This window comes from Emys orbicularis, chromosome 3, assembly GCF_028017835.1.
Source record: "Emys orbicularis isolate rEmyOrb1 chromosome 3, rEmyOrb1.hap1, whole genome shotgun sequence".
Lineage (NCBI taxonomy): Eukaryota > Metazoa > Chordata > Testudines > Emydidae > Emys > Emys orbicularis.
The window spans coordinates 209,898,580-209,911,067 of record NC_088685.1 but is presented as its reverse complement, the minus strand read 5'-3'; the positions used below and the strand labels follow the sequence as shown (position 1 = coordinate 209,911,067).

The following is a 12,488-nucleotide window of genomic DNA, read 5'->3' as shown; positions in this document are numbered from 1 at the left end:
ATGATTGCCTGTTCTGTTCATTCCCTCTGGGGCACCTGGCGTTGGTCACTGTCGGAAGACAGGATCCTGGGCTAGATGGACCTTTGGTCTGACCCAGTAGGGCAGTTCTTATGTTCTTATCAACAGGAGAATATGAACTGGTTTTGTTAATGATGTTTTAACCTGACAGTGAGAGAAGGGGAACAAAACCTCTAGAGGAAATGTGACTGGAAGACACAACCATCAAATGGGAAGGCTTTTCCACCATAGCAAGAATGACACACCATTGACAGTCCATGTACCCAAACACCTGCTCCCCTCAAAACCAAAAAACCTGTAACAAACAAACAGCAACCAAATAAGCAGAGTTCTGACCCTGAAAGGGGGAAGGGGCAGAGATTCCATAAAGTCCATTAGGGGCTTTGCTTTTGCTATTGATTTTACATGAAAGATACTCAGATACTGTGGTAATGGGTGGCAGTACAAACCCCTAAGACAGATAAATGTGGGGAGCTGCAATTTCTTACAGATAACAAAGAGGACAGGACGATGGAAGGTAGGGGAAGAACTGATGGAAAGATCTTTGCTACTTGTTAGTAATTAGCAGTTTTTTAAAAATAAGCCAAACCTATGTCTGTCGCAGGAGCATTCCAACTCTTCCTGATTGCTCAGTAGCTCCAGTCTGATGTGGGAAAGAACTCATGACACTGTCTCTGGATGAAAGTCGCTTTCACCACACCACTTCAAAGTCTATTACTGTTGAATAGTCAGTTGCATATATTCTCTTCTTTTATAGTCAGATTTCAATAGTCAGTTCCAAACAAGGGCAGTTTTCTCAATGCACAAAATATAATAAAGTTCTCTCTTTAAACCCCACAAAGATCGCCAAGTCTGGAAAAGGGGGGAAATCAAAAAGGCATCTACTGGTTTCTTTAAAGCTGCAGAAATGGGATTAGCTCAGCATTATATGCTTTGCCATTCTGTTTTCTCATCTCTTGCAAAGCATATTTTTCTGTAGCTAGTTTAATAACTTTCCTTGAAAATTTTTCATCAGAAATTTGAAAAATTCCAACCAATTCCATCTTTCTCCTTTCAATCCAATGGGATGCTTTACAGTTTCTGGTTAGCAGAGGGGCATCCTGGGGGAACTTGCTGAAGCACCACTTCCTTTTCTGTCCCGTTGCTACATTTATAATCCATGGCTCCATGAACTGGGAAGTGCTTCTTCATCAGGTGGTAGAGAATGGCCATCAGGACCAAAATTGTGGACAAGATGCCAATGCTGATTCCGATCAGCACCCCGGGGTGGAGGCTGTCTGACTTCGGTGGGACACGGGTGGGGGCTGCTGTTTTCGGGTAGAGCTCCGTCTCACCTGAAAACTCATCCTCAGAAATACACAAGTTCTGTTTGTAGAGTATGTACCCCTCCCGGCAATGACACGTGTAGCTGCCTGGCTTATTCGTGCACAGCTGCTCACAAAATTCTACCTCACACTCGTCAATATCAACACACATCTTTGCACTACCATTGTAGTGATCCAAAACAAAGCCATCCGGGCAGTAGCACGTATCCTGTGTATGGGGGTCACAGTCTGCTGGGCATTCCGTCTGGTTGCAAAATAGGACACATTTATGGGGATCCTGGGGGGATGGGGCGTATCCACTAAAGCAGCTGCAGGTGTAACCCCCTGCCACATCAACACATTGGTGCTGACATTTCTCTTCGTAGCAATCGATCACGTCCTCACATTTGCCGTCCACCAGCTCATAGCCCGGGTGACACTGGCAGCGGAAGCCCCCGTCGGTGTTGATGCACACTTGGTCGCAAAGGTCCGGTTTGGTTTGACAGTCATCGATGTCTCTGCAGCTGATGCCATCCCCAGCCAGCTCATAGCCCTCGTGGCACATGCAAGTGAAGTTCACGTCGAGCGGGATGCAGAGGTGCTCGCAGGGGGCGTCGGCACACAGGGAAGAGCAGCTGCGTTGGTCCTGGTCCAGCTGCTTCTCGGGGGGGCAGGTGCAGCGCGGGGTCCCGCCGTCCCACTGGCACGAAGCCTCGCACCCGCCGTTCTCCAGCTGGCAGTGCCAGGCCCCGGGGCTGGCGGAGCTCCACCGCATGCCCCTGCTGCTGTGCTCCTGGCACACCAGCTCCACGCCCAGGGCCGGGGCCGAGGCAGTGCTTTGGGGAGGGAGGACCAGGAGGTCACTGTCCTGCGCCCCGAAGGGGGTGGTGTAGGTCACCGCCAGGCCCGCCACGGGGGCGAGCTTGGGGCACGTGCCGGGGTAATTGTACTCACACAGGAAGCCGTCTGCTTCGGAGTCACACCGCTTCTCCTCCCAGGTGAGATCCGGGGCCGCCACGGCGACACACTGGGACCCGCAGACGGGGCCGCCCGGCTTCCATCGGGTGTAGTCCGTGCGCTCGTCGCCCGTGACCCAGCGGAACCCCCGCAGCGGGCGGCCGGGGTCCGAGCACGCCTGGCCCGGGGGCAGCTGCAGCCCGATCCACAGGCTGGCGTCGCTCCGGTTCTGGACCAGCAGGGTGATGGCGGCCTCCGCCACCGTGGAGCGCACGGTCATGAGCTGCCCCCCGCGGGCCTGGCAGAGCCGGATGGCGCCGGGGAACCGCTGGCGCCCCCAGAACACGCCGAAGCAGACGTGCTCGATGCACTGAGCGCCCGCGGGCGGCGGCTGGGCGGGAGCCGAGCGCCCGAGCTGGGCCGTGGCCACCAGCGCCAGGCAGAGCCCCAGCATGGTGCGGGCCGGCGGAGCTGAGCACGGGGCTGGCTGTGGGGGGCTGCCGGCGAGCAATCCGCGGCTCCCCTGCACGCCGGGCGCTGGGAAATCTCGGTCATGCCTCCGCTCGCTCGGTGCCCACGTTTTTATAGGGGCGCTGCAGCGCAGGAAGCGCCGGCCGGGGCTGGGATCGCCCCCAGCCGCCGGAGCAAATCACGGGCACCCGAGGGGCGGAGGGAGGGTGGGGGACTCATTGTCTGCAGAGGGACGGGGGGAAGCGGGTGGGAGGAGGGCCCTGGTGGAAAACAGTCAGCCCCCCTCCGCCCTCTGAACTCGCCTGCCCCTGGAATAACAGCCTGGCCCCTCGCCGCCCCAGGGAGTCGGCCGGATTAGGCGGGGGGACACCCAGCGCGCCCCACCCGAAGCGGGGCTTTCGGGGATCTGGGCCCAAGCCCTGAAAAGTGCTTTCGCGCAGCCAGGAGAGGGGGCGCCACGAGAGACCCGTTTGGATCCAGGGCCAACGGAGGAGGTTAGTTGTGGGAACTTTAAGTGGATCGCAACTCTGCCTTTTGGTCCAGGTGCGAACTGCTGCGTGTGGACGCGACCTATGCTACTTGCAAAGAGCAGATTGCCCAGTACGGATCTGCCAGGCATGGGCAATCGGCATGTGTCCCTGCCACACGCCTGACTAAACGCTTTAAAACCCGATCCCAGCTCCCCTTTCCCCAAATGCATGAGAAGTTAACGGTGCCTCCTTCCCGGGGACGCGGGGTATAACAGAGGATTGGTGTTGAATATGGATTGACTCCGGGCGGGATTGCCTGTTTGGTGGGGAGGCCATGTGACTTTAATAGCCCCTTCTTATTTCATCAGATTTGATATTATTGCTCGTATGTATCGTATTATTAGGGCAAAGATCCCGAGCATTAAATGGGAGCCTCACGGCACAGAGTGGAGGATTTATTAAGGGGGTGTAACGAAAACCAGAGGGGAAAAGTGGAAATGGTTGTAGACTAGGGACTGTATCATGGGAGCTGTAGGCTCACATCGCCTCCAGCTCCAGCCGGGGGCGCTGCTGAGTTCCCCAGAGTCACTGCCAGGGGGACAGAAATCGATTTCCCTGGACAAGGTTTAGGAAGCAAAGCACACGCCGCAGAGTTGAGCTGTAGACTGGACCCGCCTTGTTGAGCTATCAGACCAACAGGCAGGTCCGTGCGTTTTGCTTCAGCCTCTGCAGATGGGATTGCCTTTGCCTGGTCCACGTTCCCCGCTGAAAAGTGAGGGAAGGAACTGGGTTCTTTCTAGGGGAGCTGAAGTCATCTCCCTGGCTTTTGCAAAGGAATTCCGCCCGCGTGTTTAGAGCTCTTCCCAGCCCGCCCGTGGAAAAGCGAGCCAGCAACCATACCAAACCCATCCCTGAGGCTGATGAACAACAGCAGCTGCAAGTGTCGCTAACATGAACACAGGGAGGGGTAGGGAACAGCTGATTTGGAGGGTGGTGAAGCACTGGAATGGGTTACCTAGGGAGGTGGTGGCATCTCCATCCTTAGAGGTTTTTAAGGCCCGGCTTGACAAAGCCCTGGCTGGGAGGGATGATTTAGTGGGTGTTGGTCCTGCTTTGAGCAGGGGGTTGGAGTAGATGACCTCCGGAGGTCTCTTCCAAGCCTGATAGTCTATGATTCTGTCAGTTTCTTCTGGGGTGATTTTGTGTTGTCTAAAATTCCCCCCCCCCCCAGTGTCCTGTCCTAACTTAAATAAAAATAATTAATGTACTCCCAGCCCCCAAATCTGGACATTTCTTCCTCATAAAGGGATCGCCAGTGAGGTTTCTCCCAGCCCTAAAGACTTTGTATGCAGTGTCCGTGCAAGTCTGCGACCTGCAATTGTTCATCATTATACCAATGATTCGAAAGGGGAACACTTGGAAGCTGGCAAGGTGCTGTTCCAGCTGCCTGAGTCTGCTCCAGACACTGCAGCAGGAATTGGGAGTTCTGATTCCCATTCACCCTGTTCACTCTGCGAGAGTGTAGGCCGGAGGGGGGGCGGGGGGGAGGGGCACTTCTGGTTTCCCAGAGCTGAAATATGATTCTGGACTGGGAGTGCTGATTAAACAGCATGACCGGGGATCGCCTTGTGCCTGTCAAGAGGAAAAGGTCACATCCTCGCTGCCTGACTGGAGCCACATGCGTCAGCCTGCGCAGCCCCGCCAAGCAGGAGTTCCGGGGCGGGGGTGCCGTGTTCGGGAGGTCAGGAATACCCCTCCTTGCGGGCAAGGCAGTCCGGAGTGGCTCAGATGTGCGTAGGATGACCAGACAGCAAATGTGAAAAATCGGGACAGGAGGTGGGGGGTAATAGGAGCCTATATAAGAAAAAGACCCAAAAATCGGGACTGTCCCTATAAAATCGGGACATCTGGTCACCCTAGATGTGCGCCAGAGGCACAGGCTGGAAAGGGAAAGGTTCCCCTCTCTTCCCAAAGCACAAGAGCACCAGCCCACAGCATGCAAGGGAGCTGGTCCCCTGCCCGGCCTGCGCAGTGCAGTCTGGAGCAGCAGGAAGTTTCACTACGGACAAAGGGTAAGATCGTCCCAATGCGTTTTGAAGCAGAACTTCCCCTTGAGTTTTATGGGGAGCGCTGCCCCACACTGGATTGGACCAAACCAGGCTTGAAGATCATAGCAGGTGTTGTGAGGAGAAATACATTAAAAGTTGCAAAGTGCTTTGAGCTGTACTGATGAAAAGCGCTAGGTAAGAGGATTATCACTATGATTCAGTAATCCACTGCACATCTCTAGCTTCTTCCATCCAAGGCTCTCAAACCTCAGGAGCCAGCTGTATCTATCAGATTATATCTCCATCTGTCTCTCTCTATGTATCATTCATAGTACACGGGTTCCTCTGATAAATTATAACCTTCTACCTTTTTTGTTATATGACAGTAGTGTCTAGAGGTCCCACCCAAGATCAGGGCATTCAGGAGAACTGCATTCTATTCCCAGCTCTGCCACTGCTTTCCTGGGTGACCTTGGGCAAATCACTTCGCCTCCCCATGCCTGTTTCCCCCTATTAAAATAGGAACAATAATATCTACCTCCGTTGGAAGGTGCTTTGAGATCTATGGATGAAAAGTGCTACAAGAGAGCTAGACATTATCATTATTGTGCTAGGCACAGTACGTGCATAGAGCAAGAGACAGCCCCAAAGAGTTTACAGGCTAAACAGACAAAGGATAGGAGAAAGGAAGTGCTATTACCCTCATTTTACAGAGCGGGAACCGAGGCACAGAGAGATTAAGTGACTTGCACAAAGACACACAGGGAGCCTGTGTCAAAGACAGGGATTTAGCTCAGATCACCAGAGTCCCAGTCCAGTGCCTTAACCACAAGCTCATCCTTGCTCCACACCATATTTCAGGGTGGTGTTATGGGCTATGTGCAGCCCTCACTGTGTGTACACGCACTTCTGCTATCCAAAGGCTTGAGAAACTGATTTAAACTCACTGAAGAGAGCCAGCAATGAGGACTGCTTGATACGAATGATAATTCCAGTTAATGGGCAGTTGGGGTCTGAGGAACTAAGCTCAGACTATGTGATCTAATGGTGTCTTCTAGCCTTAAAAATCTATTCACCTATTACATGGTTTGGGGCTTAGGCCATCTGAGTGTCTCAGTCTCAGGCTGCCTCTTTTTATTTGCTCCTCTGGTAGGAGATTTCAGTCCCTCCACAGCTGGGACGCATGCAAAAACAGTATGGGTTCATTTAATATAACCTCTTCCCAGCTGCCATTTTGCTGCTTCCCAGCCCACTACTCTTACAGGGCATACGCCATGTGTCTTGCCGCTGTCCTTACTGGTAGCGGTGGGCACGCAGCGAGCTCAGTTCCCATACTACTGCGCAGAGTACTTACCAACTCCACAGCCTTTCCCGTAACTGACTGGCTATGCAACATTTCAGATAGCAGCACAGTACTACAGTGATAATACTAGTCATACTTCTATATAGCACTTCAGACCTGCACATCTCAAAGTGCTCTACAAAAGTGGGTCAGCTCTGCTACTCCCATTACTCCAGAGAGGGTAACTGAGGCACAGAGAAATTAAGTGTCTTGTCCAAGGATATGCAGTCAGTCCTTGAATTGGGAATAGACCCCAGTCTGCAGACTCTTACCACATGGGATTGCAGCTGCCTCTGGCCTGGTCTACACTACCCACCTGAATCGGCGGGTAGAAATCGACCTCTCGGGGATCGATTTATCGCGTCTCGTCAGGACGCGACAATCGATCCCCGAATCGACGCGCTTACTCCACCAGCGAAGGTGGGAGTAAGCGCCGTCGACGGGAAGCCGCGGAGGTCGATTTTGCCGCCGTCCTCACAGCGGGGTAAGTCGGCTGCGATACGTCGAATTCAGCTATTCGCGTAGCTGAATTTGCGTATCTTAAATCGACCCCCCCCTGTAGTGTAGATGTAGCCTCTGTTACAGAAATATTGTCTTCTGTTAGCCAGCAATTCCTCTCAGCAGGGATAAAAGGTCACTCTGGTACGCCCTGGTTGAGGGGGATTTTACTGAACATTTAAGTAACAGAAACACTCCAAGACATTCCTTTTAGTTTTGGAGCAGTGTCATATGCAGCAGTGGCTGGTGGCCAATGTAAGTAGGGGTGGGGGTCCATACCCTTCTCCCCCATCTGATTCCCACCCTTCCTAGAGCTTGGCCAGATTTTCACCCTGGAAAACCAGGACACTGGAGGGAGGGTTATGGTGGAGGATGATAAACGGAGATACTTCACAGTGAAGGACATGGTGGAAGAACACTGGGTTCCCCTCGGTAGTTCCTTCAGTGCCTTCTAATCTCACTGTCCCTCCACTCTAACCTTTTCCTGCCTGTTGCCCTCATGCCCACCCACATCCCTACACCCATACTCATCATCATCCCACATTTCAACCCCTCACGCTGCCTTCCCCGTGCTCTTCCTTCCCAGCTCAGAACTCCCCACCCAGTCCCCTCGAGCGCCTTTCCTCCAGCTCAGCCTCCTCTTGTTCAGAAAGTCCCTAGTCCCAGCTCAGGCTCCAGCCCTGCTGCCCCATCCCACCTGGCCCCACCAGGCTCAGCCCCCTCTCCCATGAGGAGGTAAAATCCACAACCCCTCAGGCTAGGATGCCCCCTTCCCCCAACACAGAGACATTCCCCACTGCTCAAAATCTCCCCTGGCTCAACTCTTCCCCCATCCCACCCAGGTTCTGAATGCTCCAGGTACCCTCTCACCCATGCCTGTCTGCTCCATTCTTGTGAACAGGCAGGGAATTCAATTCCAAGGTGCTGCCTCTTCACATGAGCAGCGCCTGCACGCAGTGGATAACATGACAGTTAAGTGCATGCCAGCCATCACAATATGCTGTGCTCCCTAGGTTTGCTCTTGAGGGGTCCCCAGTGAAAAAGCCAGGGGAAAAATTCTGGCTCCCTCAAAATCAATGGGAGTATTGCTTTTGATTTCAGTGGGGCCAAGCTCTCACACCTGTATTGTAACAGCATTTGTTAGGACGCCCTGAATGTTTTTTTAGTGGCAAGGTGACATTTTTGAAGAAGAAGCTCTGTGTAGCTTGAAAGCTCGTCTCTCTCACCAACAGAAGTTGGTCCAATGAAAGATATTACCTCACCCTGCCTTCTCTCTGATATGTTTTAACTCCTGTCTCTGCCAGTAGATGGCATTTGATTGCGCATTCCAAGGATGCTGAGCTGAGGTTAAGTAAGTACAGTAGTGGTTAAACACATTACAATATAGTACTGTTTTTATTCTGCTAACTCACTTAACGGAAAACCAGATGCTTTCACTTTCTAATGGGGGCTGTTTCGTTTTTGTAGGCTAGAGACATACAGCAACAGCAGATCTCGATGTCGATCTATTAAACATGTAACAAAGAGGCAAGGCGTGCGTTGGTGTGTCAGTATCCTTAATAAAGAGTTTGACTGGGGAAGATTCTGTGCTCTTTGGAAGAGAAGAAAGAAGCCTAAAAGCTTCTGTGGGAATTTACTGAAATTTCCCATAGCAGCTAGGGTCGACTCGGAAAACACTCCCTCTTGCTTGAAGCATTAGATATTAATAATGATGAATGATCATCACAGGATCCTTGCATTCTACAGTGGTTAACTGCAAAATAAAGCAGAAGCAGGGGAGTGGAGGTAAGATGGGTCATCTGAGGAGACAGCCTTTGGGGATTTCCTCTGTGCTTTTTCGTGTTAGCTTCTGGTTACCCAACCCAAATAAACAGCACTGACCCAGACTCGGCCTCTAGATTACTCAGAGAATTTCATAAACTGTCCACTTGCATGCTGTGTCAGCTGCATGTACACGTCCCCTGGGATGGTAAACAGAGCCCAGCATGCAGGTGCAAATTGCTGAATGATTTGGGCTCCAAAGAGGATATTTTTCAGAACGATACACAACTCTTTCAAAATGCAAAAACAGGACACATGGCATTTTAAAAAATGGGGCGGGGGGTTATTCTGTATGTACACATTTTATATTCTATATTTAATAATGGTAATTAAAAATTAAATATCAATTTACCAATGTGTCTTGTTCGTCATTGGACTGCATCGCCAAAGCAGATTAGTTTCAGCTGTTTGGGAACACGTGCGACGTGTAACAAGTCACATGCTACTGGGATGATCATTGATGTCTTACATTGGCTACACCATATGTCAATCATTCTGGGGCTGTGTAAGCATTGTGGATGATGCGGTAGTGGTGGGGCTTTGCACTGCGCTGTAGTTGCTATGGTTTGACCCTTGCTAAGCAGTAAATTTGAACGGTGTTGAGGGGAATCTGGGACAAATGCTGTCCTGGAGTCATTCAGCCCAGGACCGGGATTTGAAATCGACATTTCGGGACTGTCCCGCCAGTTAGGGACGGGTGGTCACCCTACCCCCCACTGCCACCCCCATACTATGCACTTACATGGCAGTACAAATGACTGCCTAATTCTTTCTTTTGTAAAGATGCTGCATAAAGGCCTGATCCAAAGCCCATTGGAGGCCATGGAAAGGCTCTCGTGAACATCATTGGACTTTGAATCAGGCCCTAAATTCCCCATTTTATGCTGCAGTAATGTGCAGCGGAGGCCAAGGCGCAGCTGTGGAGGCAGAAGTAAATTAATGCTTTTAGGAGACATGTTTGCCCAGCGGAGCCTCACCTGAACAGAGCACCTGCTGCCCCACAGGTGAGATGCTCTACACAAAACAGCGCTACCTCCATCTGTGGCTCTCCTGTGCTGGTCAGGAGAGGGGGGGGCCCTCATGTGCAAAGGATTTGGCAGTGACTATTTAGTAAAAGAGAAAAATGAAAGAGACGGGGGGGAAAGTGACATAAAAGAGTACTCTGGCCTGATCCCAGTGCAGAAATCGGACGTGGTCTCATGGGGATCCCTGCTGATCCATCTCAGAACTACAGAAATGTAACTCCAGCTCCAGGACCAACATTTCCAAGTCTTGAAGCACAAAAATGTACTCCAATAATCACAGGGGAGATTCTGTCCTCATCTGCAGATCTGAGTATCTGAGCCAAGATTTGGCTCTAGGCTTTTAACAAGGCAGATTTATACCTAGTTTCTGCACCTCTTAATTCCTTCTAATTCTTAAACACCTTACAAAACATAAATAAAACCGATAATACACGTAACTGACTTGACCTTAGATCATGTATTCAGTGAAGAGAAGGCTTCATTGTATTCCCTTTACAGTGCAATGTGACTTGCTGGGGAAAGTATAACCTTTTACCAACTTTCATCCTTCCAGTGATTTTTTTGTATCTAGGCTCACCTGTACTGTCGGAATGCAGCCAGCACAAAAGGAAAGTTGAAAACAAACATCTAAATCTCAGTCATTCAGAGGAAAGCGTATTTGATCCTTTTCTTCAATTTAGAAAGCAGTATTTTACCACAAAACAGAATCACAGCAGTTAGCTTCTGGAATTCCCTGCAGGGAAAAAAATCAATATCACTCTTTACTTGGTTCATTCCAATGATGTTATTCTCTTTCACTCACACGCTATGTCTGATCCCTTTCCTGTCCAGTCCAAGCCACCCAGGTTACAGGAGGTTTTAGAGATTGGCTCCTGCTGTGCAAATAGAGACAGGGGGAAAATAATAATAAACCTCTCAAATGCTGCCCTCTGGTGAGTTGCACAGTTGGTCAAGCTGAATCACAAGGGGAAGAGCTCATGCAAGCAACTTCCTTGCCTCGCGTGCTCCCCCAATCCCTACCCTTGCCTCTTTTACCACACTTACCAGCTACCCTATGGCCATGCAGAAGGGTTCTCCTACTAGGAACTGCCATGGGCTATTTGACCCCCAGAGCAGAGATGGACCAGACACTCCCAAGTTTGCCTATGGGCTGTTCAAACAAGTTATCTAGGTGTTTACTATACAGCCTTACCCCTGCTGGAGAGGTTTGTGGGTCTTCCCTCTTCCTTCACCTCCCCCAACTCAATTGCCTTTTGGGGATAAGGGGTAATGGGGCATTCCAAACCCACTGGGTGCATTGCCATTTTGTAACTAATATCATTACAGTTACAACGTTTTGGCTAATTTCTTACTAAACATGACAGTGAAGAGACAGCTGCCTCGTTTTCTTATTGTTACCTGTCTGAGGAGCAGTAGCAGAATTTTGGAGCCTTTCATAAGGACAGCCATACTGTCTTATTATCTATCCCATTCCTAATGGTTCCTAACATTCTGTTTGCTTTTTTGACTGCTGCTGAACATTGAACAGATGTTTTCGGAGAACTATCCACAATGACTCCAGGATCTCTTTCTTGAGTGGTAACAGCTAATTTAGACCCCATAATTTTGTATGTATAATTGGGATTATGTTTTCCAATGTACATTATGTTGCATTTATAAACATTGAATTTCATCTGCTATTGTGTTGCCCAGTCACCCAGTCTAGTGAGATCCTTTTTTAACTCTTCATAGCCTGCTTTAGACTTAACTATCTTGAGTAATTTCGTATTGTCTACAAATGTTGCCACCTCACTGTTTACCATTTTTCCAGTTCATTTATAATATGTTGAACTGTACTGGTCCCAGTACAGATCCCTGGGAGACACCTATATTAACCTCTCTCCAAATTGACCATTTATTCCTACCTTTTGTTTCCTGTCTTTTACCAGTCCCTGATCAGCTTCCCCTTTGGAGGAGAAATCCATGACATGGAATCAATGTTTTCTTAATGTGACTTGTTTATTTACATGATACATTCCAGTCCTTGAACAGAGGTGGTCACAAACAGCATGCAGGCAATCCCCTCTTCCAGAAATCACAGCCTGAACATAAGAACAGCCATACTGGGTCAGACCAAAGGTCCATCAAGCCCAATATCCTGTCCTCTGACAGTGGCCAATGGCAGGGGCCCCAAAGGGAATGAACAGACAGGTTATCATCAAGTGATCCATGGCCTCTCACCCAATCCCAGCTTCTGGCAAACAGAGGCTAGGGACACCATTCCTGCCCATCCTGGCTAATAGCCATTGATGGACCTATCTTCCATGAATCTATCTAGCTCCCTTTTGAACCCTGTTATAGTATTGGCCTTCACAACACCCTCTGGCAAGGAGTTCCAGAGGTTGACAATGCATTGCATGAAAAAATACTTTCTTGTGTTTGTTTTAAACCGGCTACCTATTAACTTCATTTGGTGGCCCCTTGTTCTTGTATTATGAGAAGGAGTAAATAACACTTCCTTATTTACTTTCTCTATACCACTCATGATTTTATAG

The 12,488-nt window shown here is 50.1% G+C and overlaps 1 protein-coding gene across 1 annotated transcript; it reads right to left on the bottom strand.

The window, feature by feature from the left end:
• Positions 1–1,089: 1,089 nt before the first annotated feature.
• On the bottom strand, positions 1,090–2,733 carry THBD (thrombomodulin). The gene has a single exon (XM_065402092.1). It carries the CDS (start codon positions 2,731–2,733, stop codon positions 1,090–1,092), a length of 1,644 nt encoding a protein of 547 aa, XP_065258164.1.
• Positions 2,734–12,488: the final 9,755 nt, after the last annotated feature.

What these genes read in the sequence shown, in the direction of transcription:
- THBD (XM_065402092.1), bottom strand. Translation starts at nt 2,733, where the DNA reads ATGCTGGGGCTCTGCCTGGCGCTGGTGGCCACGGCCCAGCTCGGGCGC.